The sequence below is a fragment of the Ursus arctos genome, unplaced genomic scaffold (assembly GCF_023065955.2).
Source record: "Ursus arctos isolate Adak ecotype North America unplaced genomic scaffold, UrsArc2.0 scaffold_6, whole genome shotgun sequence".
Lineage (NCBI taxonomy): Eukaryota > Metazoa > Chordata > Mammalia > Carnivora > Ursidae > Ursus > Ursus arctos.
In genome coordinates, this window is record NW_026623078.1 from 84,123,456 (window position 1) to 84,142,587 (window position 19,132).

The following is a 19,132-nucleotide window of genomic DNA, read 5'->3' on the forward strand; positions in this document are numbered from 1 at the left end:
GAAGTATGGCCAGATGGAATGGGTGGACGGCCGGTGGGAGGCTGGATTGGTGTGTCTGTGTCACACGACAGGACCCCCAGGTTTCCTGGAAATCACAGCAGTAAGGGCTGTCCCCTTATAGCCAGGCTGAGGAGGTCCATGCCTGGTTCCTAATTACTTCTACTGAGCACATCAATCAATGATACACATTCTCGAGCACATCTTTGTTACTAATTGCAAATCTCCCAGAGGAAAGAAACACAGCTAAAGTATTTTTCTATAATATTACTTTATAACTGAATTATATGTTTAAAAATGTAAAATAAAACACAGTTAATGCAGGCGTTCAAAATCCATGCAGAACAGGCTCTGTGGCGCAATGGATAGCGCATTGGACTTCTAGTGCTCGCAAAAAGGAATTCAAAATCCATGCAGAAAACGTACATTAACTAATTCCTCCAGCACTGCAACATTTCTGAGCTTGTATCTATCATTGTGCACACTGCATCCAAACACTTTCCTTACAAAGAAACTATCTCAATACGAGGCCTTCAAAGAGCAGAAAAATCACGCTTGTAGCCGGGGGCAGGGTGCTCCTCCGGAACCTCTTCTCTACAGGCGTGAGCACTTGGCCTACGCCGGCTTCAAGCACCCACGTTCTCCTCGCCATGTTCCACGGCCGTACTCCAGAACAGTCTTCCCTAACAGGGCTCTCATGCTTCCCCCATTTCCTTGGTACCTCCTGTTCTTAGTAATGCTTCAAGCTTGGCTCCTGGATCCCCTGTGATGAGCCCTGCTAGGCAATGTACCCTGTACTGGATCCCTGAGCCCTGGGAGGGTTACAGATGCTGAAGCATCATGTCTGTTCCCCTGAAAGCACTTTCCAACTTGAAAGAGGTGTGACAACAGAGCCTAGCCCTCTGTGATGTTTAGAGACAGAAGAGGGAAAGCTCCTTGTTACCAGAGGAAATGAAGAAGCTGCAGCCAGTGGGCTAGGAGGTAAACCGAGAGGCTGAGAGACCAAGTCAAGGAAGGAGGTGCCAAACGCACGACCTGGTCAAAGGAAGAGCCTCTCTCTGCACCCCAGTGCAGTGATGGGGGGAGGAAATGCCTGCTGAGAGGAAGTTCCACAGAGCTTATAAAGAAAGGAGGTGCAGGCAGGACACGCAAGGAACTCATGGCATTTTGCTGAAAAGGGGAATGCAGACATGGGGACCCACCTGCAGAGAAGGCAGGGACTTCTGCTGGCCCTGTGCATGGCACATGAAAGCCACACAACAGATATACCAACTGGAAACAGGTCAGGTCAGGTTTTGCAGATGTTCACTGAATACATGACTAAAATCTCACCGTACTCGAACACAGTATATACTCAGCCTCTACTAAATAAGAAAAAACCTGGGGCGCCTGGCTGGCTCAATCTGTAGAGCATGAGACTCGATCTCAGGGTTGTGAGTTCAAGGCCCACATCGGGGGTAGTGTTTACTTAAAAAAAAAAAAAAGGCAAAATTGAGTCTAGTATTATAAGGTAAAAAACAAAAAGCCTTTTACTGAATATTGCCAATGTGCTAGCCACCTAAGCAGTTTTTTATATACATTACTCACTTAATGTAATCCCGATACAAATCCTAACAAGTACATATTAACCCTCCCAACACAGGAGAGAAAAACGAAGACATAAAAATGAGGGAGGAGCAGGGTCTGGATGGACCACCCTCCTCAATAAGCAGCTAGAAAACTGCACAGAACATGGGAAGCAGCTGCTTTTACCCCGACACACGCAGCACCTCACCATGACCTCTGAAGGAGGGGACAGATGGAGTGAGACCTGGCTCTCGGCCAGGGGGCAGTTTCTGGACAGCAGCACAGGGAGGGTAACCCAAACAGAGCCTGATGAGCTCAAGAAGAACAGAGAGTCAGAACAACTAGAATTTGCCAGAAGTCGTGCAGAGAAAAAGTTCCAAATTCTCCATGGAGCTCCCCTTGAACATTTGGGTATTTGAATTCATCAGTTCATTAAAATAGTCCTGTCCAGTGGTTCAGAAAGAAAAAATTAATGTTTTTAATGGGCTTGGACCATCATCTTAACATTTCAGTCTCTTAAAACTAACTCCAGAACTTAGTGTGAAAAATTAAGTTAGGAGGGGCTACGGTATCACAGTGCTGAGACAGGGGTCTGGGCTGGCTTCAAATCCAGCTCCACGAACACGCGGTTAACATGCCAACAGGACATTTAACCTAGTTGTGAACACCAGTGTGCTGACAGCAGGACAGCGGTGACTTCACAGGACTATCACACGGATTGAATATAAAAACATATACAAAGACAATGTGATCTAGAATGTGCTACATACACAACGAGGAAGCCAATGCCAATGATTCATTTGGTCATGAACACTTGTCCACCAGGCAGCAGGAACTGATGTGGTCGGTCTGAGGGTCTGATCCGCAACCCCACCCCACACGGCAGCTCCCAGGAGTAGCCTCATCTGGGGGCGCAGACAGTGAGCGGCTGCACGACTTGCCCCAGACCCTGCGACTCCCTGTGCTGGCTCACAGTCTGTCTTTCCCTTCCGCACTAGACACCCGCCAATCCGAGGACGGTCCACGGACTAGCAGCACAGGCATCCTATCATCAAGAGGCTGTAAGAGCCCTACCACAAACCTACTTAAGAAGAGTCTGTGCTTTAGAGACGCCTGGGGGGGCTCAGTTGGTGAAACATCTGCCTTTGGCTCAGGTCATGGTCCCGGGGTCCTGGGATCGAGCCTGGAGTCAGGTGCCCTGCTCGGCGGGCTGCTTCTGCCTCTCCCCTCTACTCGTGCTCTCGCTTGTGCGCTTACTCTCTCCAATAAATAAAATCTTAAAAAAAAAAAAAAAAGAATCTGTACTTCAACAAAACTACCATGAGATCCCTATGCAAGTTTTGTCTGGGAGCCACAACATTAGGTACCTGTATCAAAACAAAGAAACGTTCTAATTTTCTTTACTGTATTTATTTACTTCCCACCTACTCATTCATCCCCTCGCCCCAACCAAAACGTATTATAGTAGACTATAAGGTGCTTTCCTGGGCGTCAGGGTATCAGGACAGACTGATACTAGGAAAGAGACAGACTGGTCATCAGGACAGAGCAGGACACAGGAAATAGCCCCTGCCCCTATGGCCCTTATAAGAAAGACCAGCACAGACAAGTACATGAAGAACATGGTGTTAGGGGTGATGCCGGGAAACAGGTACCGCCCAGACATGGGGCATGGTCGAGTTCCTAGAATATGAGTTCCAAGCCGGGATCTTGAGAATGGGTACGTCTAAAGTTACACCCAACAAAAGACATGGCTGCAGGTGTACGTTAGTGATCCAGGGAGTCAATGCAAATGTCAACACGGCTTTAATTCAAACAGCAGAGAAGCTAGACAAGGCCCAGCTCCAGAGGCAGGTGGGGAGCCTGAACGGTCTTAGGATATGCACCTGGGCAGCAATTAAGCCCATACAGACCAATCTGAAAGCTTCTGTTATAATCCTGACAGCACTAACTATGGCCTGAGAAGTGGAAAGATTTGAGAGCTATAAAAAAGTCAAGAGGACAGGGATTGACTAGATTGCCCACATACAATTAAAGGAAAGTCAGCAACCATTTTTCTTGCTCAGGTAACTGAGTGGGAAAGTGATACCATTCCATGGAGATATAGAACACAAGAGGGGCAGAAACTGTCAGAGGAATGGGGATGAGCAAGAAATAGAAGAGTTACTTCGGTTTGGTATTTGTTACTGGGAACAATACAGCCCCACATGCCTGAACTCATGCGAATGGAGATGCTTCCTGCCTGGAGTCAAGGAGTGGGGAGCAGGGAGCTGGACTTCTGGAAGCTTACTCTGGGAAAGGGAATAAGGCTTGGTGGACCCCATCTGCTCTCAGGCTGGGGGGTGAAGGGGGAGGCATCTGATATTCTGACTGGGGCTCTTTGAAGTCTTTCAAAAAAACCCTATAATTTCACAGCTATAACAGTCTTTGTACTCCTAAGAAAGAGACGTAAATTTACCTTTGGGAAAATATTTCCACAGGTTCTTTCTTTGGGGAGCATTTTGCAAAAGCAAAACAGCATAATGACAAAGACTCCCAATGTGGAGTTAAACTGCTGTGCCTAATAAAAGAGCAATTTCCCTACTATACAAAGACTGATTTGGACCTCATCATGGTAAAAGCTGCTCCTGAGACAGGAAGGTTTGCATCTAGACTCAGGGCTTCCAGAGGTTTCTGTAGGTAATTGTTGATGCAACATTACCATGCCAGGACTGTTCTAAGAACTTAAAAATGAAATAATTTAATCCTCATAATAACCTTATTTTGGGGGGCGCCTGGGTAGCTCAGTAAGTTAAGTGTCTGCCTTCGGCTCAGGTCATGATCCAGGGTTCTGGGATCAAGTCCCACATCGGCAAGGAGCCTGCTTCTCCCTCTGCCTGTCCCTCCCCCTGCTTGTGTTCTCTCTCTCCCTGACAAAATAAATAAATAAAATCTTAAAAACAAAACAAAGCAAAAGACCTTATTTTCCGCACTTTCCAGATGTGGGAACAGAGAGACGTGACCTGCCCAAGGCCACATGCCTCCTACATGAGCCTCACAGCCAGGCAGTCTACCTCAAGACTGGGCTCTTGCTTGCCAAGCCCTGCTGCTGCTGGGTTCCCATCCTCTCTTGAAAACACTGTCACTAGCGGGTCTCACTCCTGCGTGGCAACAGGTACTCGCCCATCATGTTGTTACCACACACCCCTGTCCTGGGCCAAGGGTCAGCTGGATATGGTATTGCTACTGCCCGCTTTTCCATGGCCACGATGCTTCATGTAGTCATCCAGCCATGCCTGTCCCCCAGGGGCAAATGAATGTGCCACACCACCCTTAGATTAGTTAAGTTGAAAATACTTACTTTACCAAATACTAGGCTAGGCACTATAACAGATGTGTGGATATATATATATGGCCCTACCCTGCAGAGCTCTCAGCCTAGTCAAGGAAGATACACACATGTGATTAATTACAACTGTAATAAATACTACTAAAAAATGGCAAGAGTAGGAAGAGTTGTAAAGGAAGAGACCTCACCCCTTCCACAGTTAGAACGTCACAGCTGCACAGGTGCCGCAAGGCCGCAAGGAGGCTCTCTTTCCACGGGAAGGGCGGAGGAGGAGAGGCCCAAGGGGTAGCCACGGGGCTTCAGTATCCAGGAACCTGCAATCTGGAAACCCTTACCCTTTGCTTCCAGAAAATGTCCTTGTATCAGATCTTTGATGATTTAATCCTTTTGTCTCTTTCTACAACTCTTATTATTTGGATGTTGGACCTTCTCAACTCATCATCCTACTTTCTTTCTTTTCTCCCTCATTTTTCTTTCCTACACATGTTCTGAGAGATATCTTCCACATTATTTCCCACTGCTCTTACTGAGTTTATGTCTACTTTGGTGCTTTCAATTTTCCTCTTCTTTGAATGCACTTTTTGAAAGAATTCTAGGGGTGCCTGGGTGACGCAGTTGGTTAAAGCATCTGACTCTTGGTTTTGGCTCAGGTCGTGATCTCAGGGCTGTTGGAGCGAGCCCTGCGTCAGGCTCTGCGCCCAGCAGCAGAGTCTGCTTGGGACTCTCTCCACCTCTCCCTTTGCCAACCCCCCAAAAATAAATAAATAAACCTTAAAAAGAAAAAAAAGGATTTTGTTGGTCTTTCATGGATGCAGTATCTTTCTGGAGATCTACTGAGATTTAAATTTTTTATCTTCTTTTAGCTTCTTTCTGCTTGTGGTTTCCTCTTTGTTACTCAAAACTGTTTTCTCTCTCTGTTTTGGCTTCACATTTTGAAAGCAAAGGCTGTCTTTATTTTTTTGATCGAAATATAATTGGCATACAACATATTAGTATTAGGTGTACATGTAATGATTCGACATTCGTATACAATATGAAATGATCACCATAACAAGTCTAGTTACCACTTGTCACCATAAAAAGTCACCAAAAAAAAGAACTTTTTTCTTGTGATGAGAGTTTTTAGGATTTACTCTCTCGGCATCTTTCAGGTATACACTACAATATTATCAACTACAGGGAGCATGCTGTACGTTATAGCCCCACAACTTATTGATAACTGGAATTCTGTACCTCTTGACCCCCTCACCCATTTCGCCCACGCCTCCAAGCCCCCCTTGAGCAACCACCGTTCTTTTCTCTGTATCTAGTTTTATTTGTTTGTTTGTTTTGTTTTTTAGGTTCCACACGTTAGTGAGATCACAAGGTATTTGTCTTTCTCTGAAAGATTAGTCTTATTTCATGTAGCATAATGTCCTCACAATCCATCCCATGTTCTTGCAAATGGCAAGATTTCATTTTAATGGCGGAATAATACTCCACGGTATGTATTTATAATGTGTGTGTACGAACGCACACACAATCTTCTCCACCTATTCACTCATTAATGGACACTTGGGTTGCTTCCATGTCTTGGCTATTGGAAATAATCCTGTAGTACACATATATCTGTTCAAATTAGTATTTTCACTTTCTTTGGATAAATACCTCATAGTGAAACAGCTGGATCATATGGTTAATTCTACTTTTAAGTTCTTGAGGAACTTCCATACTGTCTCCACAGTGGCTGCACCAGTTTGCATTCCCACAAGTGTGCATGAGGGCTCCTTTCTCTCCACATCCTCAGCAACACTTGTTATTCTCGTCTCGTGATCACAGCCATTCTGACAGGTGTGAGGTGATACCTCACGGTCGTTTTGATTCGCATTTCCCTGATGATGAATGATGCTGGGCAGATTTTCACGTATCTGTTGGCCATCCGGGTGTCCTCTTTGGAGAAATGTCTACTCAGATCCTCTGCCCATTTTTTTCAACACATTTTTTTTTGGTATTGAGTTGTATGAGTTGCTTATATATTTTAAATATTAGTCCTTTATTAGATATATGATTTACAAATATTTTCTCCCATTCTTCAGGCTGCCCTTTTCTTGCCCTTTGGTTGATGGTTTCCTTTGCTGCATGGAAATTTTTAGTTTGGTGTTGTCCCACTTGTTTCTTCTTGCTGTGCTGCAGAGGCTGTCTTTAAACACCTGGTTGTCGAGGAGCCCTGTACGTGCGGGCGACCTGATGATCTCTGCGCTGAGCAGAGAATCAGCTGCTTGGCTAGAGACCCCAGAACGTTAGTCTGCCTTTTCTCTTGGACCAGTCTCCTTATAAAAGAACGTTTCCGTCTCCTGCTAGGATCAGGTAAAAGACTCCTGACAGGATTCTGGGAGCCAAAGAGAAAGAAAGCGTGGCTAACTTCACTTAATCCCCAATTTTGAGTGCAAGAATGCAATTTCCAGGGGCGCCTGGGTGGCACAGTGTTAAGTTAAGCGTCTGCCTTCGGCTCAGGGCGTGATCCTGGCGTTATGGGATCGAGCCCCACATCAGGCTCCTCTGGTATGAGCCTGCTTCTTCCTCTCCCGCTCCCCCTGCTTGTGTTCCCTCTCTCACTAGCTGTCTCTATCTCTGTCAAATAAATAAATAAAATCTTTAAAAAAAAAAAAAGAATGCAATTTCCATAGTAAAACTGTTAACAACCCACAATGGGGAAAATAATGTACTACAATAGCATTTGAACTATTATGGCTTTGACGACTTTCAGTGGTTAGGTAGGCACATCCCTTAGATTATCAAGACTATTAAAGCATCTCTACCTTGAGCCATCCATTTACTTTCTATGGGCAAGACACCCTAGAGATTATAGGACACCTAAAACTTCACCTAAATCACACAAATAAACCTTTAAAAGAATGAGCCCAATCTAGTCCCTGAGCCTATAACTGAAGAAGGCTGTGAATTCTACCGAAGAGACAAGTCGCAGTGACGGTTCCACAGGCCGTGACTTCCAAGCAAGATCCCGACTGAGAAGCAGTGCGTGTTACTAATGTTAAAGACTATACCTGCCTCCCCCGCTCCCAACAAGTGACTCTTAAATTATTAGAGGCTCCTTGTCTGCAGAGCACAAGCAGTAACACCCACCATCCTAGATGAGATAATAAAGGTAGAGTGCTTATTACCAAGATATATTAGAGGCAATGTCAGCATCCAATCTGTGGCAGCAGTGGTTAGGAGGGATAACCTGAATTCTCTAGGCCAATGAAAGGGAAATGCTAAGATTGTTTTCTAAATGGAAATCCTAAAAGGGCCCCCCCCCATTTAATTAATACTTCAAAAGTCCCATCATAGCCCTAAAAAGCACCTTTCCTGCCACACTTCAAAGCTTTATGAATCCTTATCAAAAAAAGAAAACAACAGACTATCATTCCTACTATGATACTATCTGGTATGTTTGAAATCTGTAATTAAACCCAATGACCAAATGAAGCACAAGTGTTCCATAGAATTTTCCCCTAAACTTTGCCCTATAAAAAGACAATATGCATTTTTCTAAACTGAAAATATACCAGCAGTACACCATTCCATCATGATCTTACATAAAAGTTAAAACAAACAGAATACCCGACAGTCTGATATTATCTTCTCAATGATTCTGTCAACTTTACAACAGGTAAGATTTTCACGGTAGAAAAGTAAAGTTAGTATATGATATTCTGGCAGTATTTTGTTTCTCTTAAAAAAATTTAAAACGGTTAACAAAACAGACCTTGGGGGAAATACAACATACGGCCTCATCCTGGTTAACAAGGTCCTAAGTTTTTTCCTTGGTTTTTGTTTGTTTGCTTTTAATATAAGACAGACTATGTATATCTTTCAATACAACATTTTTCTGGCCAACATAAATATAAGGAAACTTTATATTCACATCCCCTAAACTCATTACATAACATTAAACAAGACTGTGTGAAAAAGTCTCAAGCTGCAATCCAAATAAAATCTGCAGGTCACTGAAACCACCTACAGTCTGAAAAGCAAGGTGTCCGAAAATCAGGGGAACCCTCCCTGTGGAAGTGACTGCTGCAGAGCTCTTTCTTCCGTCAACATCCTGACACCTCTCCCAGCACCGCACAGAGACATTACAGTATAAGCGATGGGGGTGTAAACACAGCTCCGGTCTGAAATGTTTCCACCTGCAGCATCAGCCACTGACGGAAGCTCATCAGATGTTCCCAGCAGCAGAGCCACACAGAAGGAGTGGGCCTCTCTGGCACCCGCTCCAGTCCGACTCTGCAGGAGCCGCCCTTCATCCCCTGAATCTCTGCCCAGCGGCTCTCGGCCCCCTTCCTCAACATTCAAGCCTCAATTCTCCTCCTTGCTCCCTGGTTCTAGGAAACGGTTTCCTTTTCTGTTATAAGTTTTTGTCTGCATTTTTTTCTAACAAATTCCTTTAACGCTGTAGCACTTTATTACACGTGTAATATTAGGGTATTTTTAAGCATTTAAAATCTCATATTTCAGATTTTATATATAGTCTTTTCCCTGGGCTTTAGGGCTTTAGGAACCTGGCTTAAGATACTGTGTTGATGCGTCTGAATCTTCCCTTTCCAAACTGAGCACAATGCCAGACCTCCAGAGCTGCATCGCTGCGTGGGGGCTGCACACACGGTCCAAGTCTGCTAGTCTGGACTGAAGCCTAACGTGTGAGATGCACAAATCCCGAGCTCAGAGCTCCACGGCTTTCTACGTGAGCACACACATACATGCGTGTGTGCATCCCCATCCCTGGAATACAACTACACAAGACATAACACATTCCTGTTGCTGCTTTACAGCCCTTTGTGACTAGTACCTCGCCACCAAATGGGACTAAGACTCCCAGTACTGCCACTAGAGATTAGTGTCCCTAACTTTACATACACTGGTCATGCAAATAGAAACATAAGGCGACACCTCCCAGCTTGTTCTATGAGAATGGCGGTACTTGAAATGAGAGCATCACAAAAAGGTCACAAGAAAAAAAATGACAGATTGATACCCCCATGCAAATAGATACAGATTTCCTAAACAAAATATTGCCTATCGATCTAACAATATATAAAAGGATAATACAACATGATCAAGTGGGATTTACCTCAGAAATGCAAGGCTGATTCAACAATCGAAACGTAATTCACCCATTATTTTATAAAACAGAAAATTTCTACAAGCAATTCAATACACACCGAAAAAGCACTTGACAAAATGCAACACCCTCTCATGATTTAAAAAAAACAAAAACACAACACCTCTCAGAAAACCAGGAGTTAAAAGGAAAATTTTTACATTCAACGGAGGACCTCTACCAAAACAAAGACAAAACGAGAACTAAACCCTACTCGACACTGAGAACTTGCTCCCTGAGGTCAGCACGTGACAAGAACACTGTAATGAAGGTGCTGGTCAAGGCAAGAGGGCAAGACAGAGAAATAAAAGACATAAAGATTGGACAGAAAAGGTTATTTTCAGATTACACGAGCATAGATTTCTTTGGATTCTCTACTTGCTCCAGTAAACCACCAGAACCAATAAGTGAATTTATATTAAGGCCACGAGATAAACGAACAAGATGAACCACTGCTACACATAAGCCAAGCGCTGCCCCTTACAACAGCGCTGGAACAGCACGAAGCCCTCCAAACTGAGACGTACCGCACACAACTGAGGGAGCTCACAGACCTCGCTACCTGGATAGGTTGACCAGAAGTCACACTATTGTTCACAGGCCAGTTCGCCCAAATCGATGCACAGATGTGACAGGGCCCCAGGTGAAACAGAAGGGAACCCGAAGTCTGTCAGCTGCGGAAGCTGCTGTCACTGGCAAAGCACCGCCCCCTGACCAACGACTCCGCCGCAGACTGTGCGCAGAGGGCGACACGGACACACACACCGGAGCGTCAGAGCACAGGAAAGAAGCCAACGGCACGCTGGTCTTCACGCTCAAAGGAAAAACTTACCACCACTGCTTGGTTTTCAACATCAAACTCCTATAAAACATTTAGAATAGGACTCATTTTCTACAACTTTTCAGGAAGAATGGTATAGAAATGCCGACGTGTATCATCTGAAGAAGGTAAAGAAGATAATGTAGACGGGCATATAAACCTCCGCTCTGGGAGCTACAGTCAATCACACTACCATTTATACAAATATTACTCAAAGGCAAAACAAAACCACTCAGTGATAATTGTTTCAAAATGGATTTTTCTCTTTAACTGAAAACAGATAAAGTTATGAAATACAGAAAACTGTTAAATTTACAATAAATTCCTAATAGTTTGAACAATTACAGATGAATTTGAAAGGAAAGATTTGTGAAACCTGCTTTAAAAACTCAGTGTCACTAACCATTCAGGCACTACAAAGAAGTTTTTTAATTTTCACAAAAACCTCCATGACCCTTCTCATCTGCCTCTAGTGATCTGAATCTCTGTCTCTGCAAGCAGACAAGGTGACTGAATCCATCAATCTACTCATCGGCTCACTACAGGAGTCTAGTAGTGTGAGGCCCTGCGGGTGCAGCATTAATCTGGAATGAGCAGTTCCTTGCCTGGTGGGGGGCAGTGCATTTCACTGCAGGACAGCAAACAGTGCAAACAAGAGACCCCAGAGTGTGCTGGCTGGTGAGAAGGGTGAGCAGGAGCGGGCGCTGGGACAGATGGGGACAGTGGTGCCGGGAGGAGGGTGATCAGGGGGACGACACACTCTACAGGTTCATATAATTCCTGCTCAACCAGGAGACTGGGGGCGGGGGCCATGACAGACGGACGGAAGCCTGCGATAAAGCATCAGCTGGTGCACACATTTCCTGGCGCGCGCTACGTGAAACGAAAGGTCCTACGTGAAACGAAAAGCTCTAAAACTGCACATGAAAAGAACACGGGGAAACCAGCAGCTTCTTCTCCAAACACAATGAGGAAAGTGAAACAATCTGAGAGACAAATTATAATACCCACCATATTATTTCTGAGCATAAGGAAGTTGATGTTAATAATATCCAAACTAGGGTTGAAAGGGGGCTCACTGTACTCTCTCGGTTAAGACCTCAGAAGCAAAGGTGAGCCCTTCACGGAGAACACACTGGCCAGGCTGTGCTCCCGTCTCTGTCCAAGCACTGCCCTACTGCGGTGCTCCACCCTGCACCATGTGTTCAGTCCCCTAGCCCAGCCCGCCTCTTTGCAGCACCAGAAAGGCCTACTTAACACGAGCTCCCCTCTTCTGTACACCTACCACATGCTGGGGGCGCAAGCACATTTCACTGACGCTTACCAACAATTCGGATTGACAAGGAAAGGAGCACACACTAGGAATCTAAGCTAGAATGGCTTGGTGGTTTCCAGGGTGTCCCCAGGTACAGGGGAAAGGCACTGGTGACCAGGCAGCGGGGGACAGAGGTAGACAAGGTGTGCAAAGCCAAATGGTGGGTGAGCCTCCCAGGAAAAGAGAGGACAGTGTCAAGTGGGTGGACAGGGATAAGACAAAAAGGCTGGAACCACACCTGGGGAGCACAGATCTTTAGGGGCAGGGTAAAGGCTTACAAGAGCCCCGCCCTCACCCCTTAGAGACAGTGGGCGGAGGAGCAAGCCTTCCCTACTCACTTCTCTCCACGAACCTTAACGCAGCCTCCAACTATAATCAGCAGGAAAGCCCATGTTTGCCTAAACACTCCACACACAAGTTCATTTCCCAGTGCCTTTGCCCCCAGAATTCCTACAGTATGGAAGACTCTCCCCACCGTCTCCACCGGCATGAAACAGCACCTCCTTTAGAAAAATGCCCCAGATTTCAACAATTCGGGATTTTTTTTCACTCAACAATCACTGAGTGCTGATAACATGTCAGACCACATGGATTCAAAAAGCAGTAACGTTAGAACCTGGCCCACGAGAACTGACAACCAAGGAAGTGAGACAAGCAAATAAAGAAAGTTGAATGAGTTACCAGCTAAGCCTGTGTGTGCAGAGCTGATGCACAAAGATGCCAAAGCCCAGCCCTGTGGTCCAAATGAGAGAGAGGGAGACAGGCAGGCAGACACACACACACACACACACACAGCCATGCCCTAGGGCAGAACCCTCAAAGTTTCCCCTTTAAAAAGAATGAATGTTCCAAGCAGAAAAGCAGGAGGAACAAAAGCATAATGGGGGGGGGGGGTGGCATGAAGAGGCACCAGCCAGCAGTGCTGAGGCTGGAGCCCATCAGAGCCGAGCTGAGGGCGACGCCCGTGCAGAGGAGGCAGTGTCTCACAACATCGCTGGCATCAGGGCAAGCGGGGGACAGACTGGAGCTCAGCATTCATTCTCACTGAGGGCTACTGTGTGCCAGGCACCACGAGCTGTTCCCTCATGCTGGGCACTCATAAAACTTCATCACTCTTCTGGAAAGCATTTAACACCTTTTACTGTAAAGGTATAGATGTCCAGATTATTTACATAAATACAATTATAAAATAAATTCACACGCTCACATATAAATGTATTTTTAATCTGTCTTCCCCACAAGTCAATTAGCAACTCAAGCTGTCAGACCGGATGGCCACAATCCCAGAGGAGTGGCAGAGGCCCACGGAGATTAATTCCCAGGGAAGCGATCAGGCCCTGGGAGCCCAACCGAGGCCCATCTGTTGAGAGAGCTAGAATGCGGTGTGTGCTGCTATAGGAAGAGACTCAACCACCAATCGACAACTCGCACCCAACTGTTCTTAAGTCATGTGGATTAGCTAAGCCCATAATTTATTCATTCACTAAGGTCATATTCATTTGTGCCAATACCTTGTCAAGCAGAAGAAAACCGGACACTGTCCCCGACCGTGTTGAGTTTACTACCTAGCGAAGAAGACAGAAAGCAAGCAAGAACAATATATACCCATCAATGGCGGTAAGTGCTGTGCAAGACCAGAAGACAAGGCTCAGGGAGGGAACATCAGGGAGAACGCGGTTTATACCACCACGCTGAGAGGTCCTTCAGGCTCAGGCCTGGAGGCCGGGAGGAGCAGGCCACGCAGGGAAGGAAGAGGCAAGCACAGGCACAAAAGGCCTGACAGAGAAGAGCTCTAGGTGTCTGAGGTGCCCCCAAGTCAAAAGAACTGCACTACTGATGAGCCAGAGGCCAACGGCCCGAAGCCGGAGATGCTGGGGAGAAGCCACATCAGGTGAGGCCTTGTTGGCCACGGTAAGGATTTGCCATTTTATCCAATAAGAAGCCACTGGAGAGTTTTAAGAAGGAGAGTAACGTTGCATTCGTGTTTTTACAAACTCACCCTGGCAGCTGTGTGAAAAAGGACGAACGTGCAAGGAAACAGGAAGATCCAACGGGAAGCAACTCCCACAGCCCAGAGAGAGATGAAGGTCGCGTGGCGCGGAGTGGACGCCACAGAGAGGGAGAGAGGGTGAGGACTCCAGACCTGTTCTGGAGACAGAACTGTACAGGTACGAAGATGAATTCATTCCACGTGGCAGGAAGTGTCAGAGAGGCATCCTGGGCCTGTGGCATGAGCGACTAAGTGCCTGGGGGTCCGTTTACTAAGACAGGGAGCACTTGGGGAGGAACAGATATTGGGGGCAACAGTTAGGAGGCTCCTCTCTGGCAGGTAAGTATCAGATGTTTATGAGAAATACAAATGTAGATATCAAGAGGTGGTTGGCCACTGGAGGCTGAGACACAGAAATGAAAATGGGCTGCGCACAGAACTCTCTAGACGGAGAGAGGGAGAGAGGGAGTTTAAAATATTGACAGAGAAAAAGCATGACTTCAACCACAGGATCCAGAATTGCACAAGTGAACGATGACTGGTGTTCTCAATCTCAATCTCCTGCTGAAAGGTCAAGAAAAAAATCAACCCACACGCTTGTCCCTATTAGCACAGCCCCGACCCCTCTTCAGTCCTTCCCAGCCTCTCAGAGACATGAAACAAATAAGTGCATACTAATGTCATCAGTGAACTTTTCAAACAGGGCTTTCTGCATTCAATAGCCTTGCAACCAAACACGGCACTGCGAACATTTACCTTTAACTTTACAGTCTGAACTAAGCTGCCTTTAAGCCTACGAAATCAGGATGTAGTTGAACACGATAAGTCCTTTTAAATATGAGAAAATAGTATCTTCTGTGGGAGCGATCTAACTTGGTTTCCTTACACCTAACTCAGTGGTACAATAAGCCGTATCACAGAAACAGCCACAGGTTGTCTTAAGGATACCTTAAAAGGTTTCAGTTCAAAGTATACAAATATAGCTCTGTTCCATTATTTTTAGCCTGTTCTACTAAGTATTTTGTGTCTTCTTAAATTGGGACACTGCTGTTTTTGAGGTTAATGTGACTGATAAAATCAAATGTGAGGTTTCAAATGTCTAACTGCAAATAGAGATTTAGAGTCTTTCAGACTTGAGCTTTTTATTTTGTCTTTAAAAGTAGTAACTTTTATACTTGAAAATAATCATTTCAGCCAATTCCTATACACCAACATCTTTGTCTTTATCACACAGCAAAAACTGACCAGCATAAAACCTGAAGTTTCCTGCCTTCCTGGCCTGGTACAGAGAAGTGTGCTGAGAAGCCAGTGCACTGCGTGCCCCTGGGGAGACGGTGTACTCAGCCCTGAGAAGGGGACAGGGTGACAACCTCCTCAGTGTTGTCAGAAAACTCCTCTTGCACAATCCAGAAACAAGACCATGCGTCAGAGGTGACGGCCTGCTCCAGCCTGCAAATGCAATGATTCTAGGCCTGATGCTGTCCCTACCTCTTCCCCTCTTCCACACACGTGGTTCTGCTCTCCTACCCAACCCTGACCGCTATCGAAATGACGTCTCAGTGAAAAACGCCTCTCCTCACGAGCTCTGCCAGTCAGTAAACATACTGGGAAATAAGTTGCTTCTATCAACTGCTTTGGGATGAGCAAAAGCACCTCAGTCTCTCTTTTCTTCTGAAGCTCATATTTCTAAAGTCACCTTGAATTTCTTAAAAACCCAGTAGCCAGCTAGTTAATATCCATTGCTACTGGATTCATAGACATAAATCTAGCCTAGACTTAGTGAAATCAGAGCCTTATTGCTAAGGATCAGGGCTAACAGAGGACTGTCACACCACGGAGGCAGCATTGTGCATACGGGTCCCAACAAGTCTGGGAGAGACCAAAATCTTCAACAAGAATAGTAAACAGCTCTCTGCCTCTGAGCACGCGTTACTGGTCATGCTCAATTATACTGTGCAGTCCTCAGGTGAGAAATTACAGTTTTCAGAAGTTTCCATACCCAAAGCCCTTTAAAATTCAACAATTTGAATTTAACTCATCAAAATCTTTACTCTAAATACCTAATTAGGTAATAAAGTGACAGGCGTTTTGTTTGGTCTGACATCTGAGGTCTGACGTCACATGTTTTAGAAATGTTTAAAAGTGGCGCTGGCTCAGTCGGCGACTCTCCTGATCTTGGGGTTAGTGAGTTCAAGCCCCACGTTGGGTGTAGAGATTACCTAAAAAGAAAGAAAGAAAGCAAAGAAAGGAAGGAAAAGAAGGAAAGGAAGGGAAGGAAGGGAAGGAAAAGAAGGAAGGAAGGGGAAATGTTTAAAAGCCTAGACAAGAATTACTAGATGATGCCGACAACTTGGTAAATGAGACGCGATCTGACAGCGATCTAAACCGTGGTCTGGCGGGCGCGAGCACCCCCACATCCTGGCGGCTCTGAAAGTTCCAAGCCAAACACTGAGCCGAATCAGCCTGAAGGTCTGCTATAACACTTCAGGTCTTCACCCAGCGCAGGTTTCTTCCTTGTAAAAGTCTTTCCTGAGTAGGTTAACGTGATACTTGAATATACTCTTTAAAATACCAGTATCTGTATTAAATTCTTTATTACGGACTTCATCCCCCGGGAATAATATTCACTAATACTTTAAGAGAAGCAGATAAATTATTTGGTCTTATTCATACACAGATTACACGGCATTTTTAACTTCTAAACATGCTTCCCAAATACTGTCTTGAATGTTACAATGCAAATGCTGTATTTTATATTTTTATACAAATAAAAACCCTAAAAACGTTAAACTGGAAAATGTTTATTCAAGTATTACTGACCCTTAGTGATAAGACCATCTTACGATAATATGGAATTTCAAATTAAATACACAATCTTTACAGTGAGTAAAGAGAACCAATTTTTGAAAAAAGAAAAACCACATCACTTTTTCCCTCCAATCCTATTTAAGTTAAAATTAGCCTCTTACTTCCAGAACGGATATGGGTGCCTTAATTAAAACACACAAAATAAAACATAAAACTATAAGAGACACGGAACAGAAAAGACAACTTACTTAAAATGCACTTTGATAAAAATATTTGTATTTACTTCTAAAAGCTATCTAGTTGGTTTTATGCCAAGAGCTGCAAACCTATAGTACATCGATTTCCATTTTTCCTTAAATTTAATTGTAAATCTATTTGAAATAAGGTCTGAAAAACTCTTATCCACCTTTTTAGTGCAAAAGCATGAATCTGAATAAAATTTAAACCAAACAGATTTTTAAGTTATGTATACCTTTAGCCCAACACATTGGAAATGGACTACAGCCGCTCTTCTCCATACAGACGGCACCTGCTGGTCTCAGGGCCTCTCGGCCCGCCAGTTCCAGCAACATAAACTCAGGCCTCAAGATCAGACCAGGCGTCCGCGCACCAAGTCCCCGTTCATCGCTCCCACAGCGTTCGCTTCGATCCACCGCCACACTAAGTTTCCCCTGTGTGCTCCTTTTCTCAGAGCTTGAAGCAAAATTTGGAAGGTGCTCCTTCTGTAATATTTTCCGGCAGCTTGAAGAATGCCTCTCAGTTACAGAATCTTCTCCTGCTTCCGCAATCTGAAACACAGACCATCCTGGCTAGATTAAGCTCCAGAGCAGAATGAAACCAGCTAGTAATGTGACCCCCACGGGCCTGTGTTCCTAGATTCATTCAGGGAAGGAGAGAGGGAGGGAGGGGAAAGAGGGAGGAGAAAAAGAAGGCCAGTAGCCAGCACCCGATTAATATGCTAATCCCACCCTTCTGCTCAATTCATCTGGCAGACCTCTGCTCACAAAACCAACAGGCAATTCTAAAATTCAGTAAGCTGCAAATCAAGTCTGACCCAGATCATGTCTGTAGATGGCTCCCCCGACTATTTTTGTTTTCAAAGTCATGCCTTTGGCCTTTTTCCAGCCTAATTCTGACCTTAAGACTTAAGGTAATTGCCTTGACGAAAAATAAATAATGCAGGGGAAAACATCTTGATCAACATTAAAAACAAATCTGTAGAAACTATGTCTATAGGAACCCAGATATTTCCAAGGTAAAGGTTTTTCCAGATTGATAGTTTTAAGTCTGCAAATTTATAAAAGTATTTAGAAAACACACAGGAACAAGAATTTGAAGTTGCGAGATTCTTTTAAAACTAGCTTAGGGAATATTGAGGAATCCAAGATGCCCAATTTCTTAATTTCAAAACATGAGTGAGTACTAAACTCATACTGAAGAAGGAAGACAGAAAAACACTCTAACAATCTGTACTAGTAAGTTTTTTTCAAAAAAATGTAAAGCTACTTACACTTTTTCCATTCAAACTGAGAGATAGTCTGGGTCATCTCTAAAATGTAGCTATTTAAACACACTCCACTCTGGCAGTAAGACAGTAAGAAATTGGGCTCCTACAGCCTCTGTTGTCTGAGCACACGTGATACACATTCAAGACATAGACAGTTCAGCTCTCCTACTACGCGGGTAATTCTGTCCGTAGCAAATCCCATTAAAGAAAAAATCGAGTCCTCTGCTTAACTGTGACCACGACCAGGGCTTTATGAATTCACTAACTTGTGAAAACAAGGGCTGAAAAAGGCTAGGGGAACAAGAGGCCTATCTGTGTCCAGTGATGCCCCAGGACAGCTAGTTTCATTTCTGACACACTACTCTCGATGATGCCTTTGTCTCCAGGTGTTACATTCAGCCTCCTAATAGCAGCCAGAGCTCAAATAACCTCTTAGATGCCCCCAGTGAAAACATATCATTCACCAGAATGAACTCTGACCCCAGGCAACACTGGGAAGAAAAGGGGCTCCAGAAAAACACAGGCAAGCAAGCTAGGAAAGAAACAGAAGAAACAAGCAGAAAGATCACCATTACTGAGGACACTCAGGACACAAAGGCCTACTCTCATCATAGGAGGAATCCAAGCACACCACAGGAGCAAGTCTGGTATCTGACCC

General features: G+C 44.8%; 1 protein-coding gene across 10 annotated transcripts in view; it reads right to left on the reverse strand.

The window, feature by feature from the left end:
• The window catches only part of PTK2 (protein tyrosine kinase 2), a 262,938-nt gene that overhangs the window by 181,068 nt on the left and 62,738 nt on the right, over positions 1–19,132 (reverse strand). For 9 of the 10 annotated variants that reach the window (XM_048212414.2, XM_057308018.1, XM_057308017.1 and 6 more), the window contains one exon: positions 17,440–17,755. The exons of the other annotated variant lie outside the window; for it this stretch is intronic. In XM_048212414.2, the coding sequence (XP_048068371.1) occupies positions 17,440–17,539 (100 nt within the window). In that variant the 5' untranslated portion in view covers positions 17,540–17,755. The remainder of the gene's footprint in view (positions 1–17,439; positions 17,756–19,132) is intronic. 10 annotated transcript variants of the gene reach the window in all.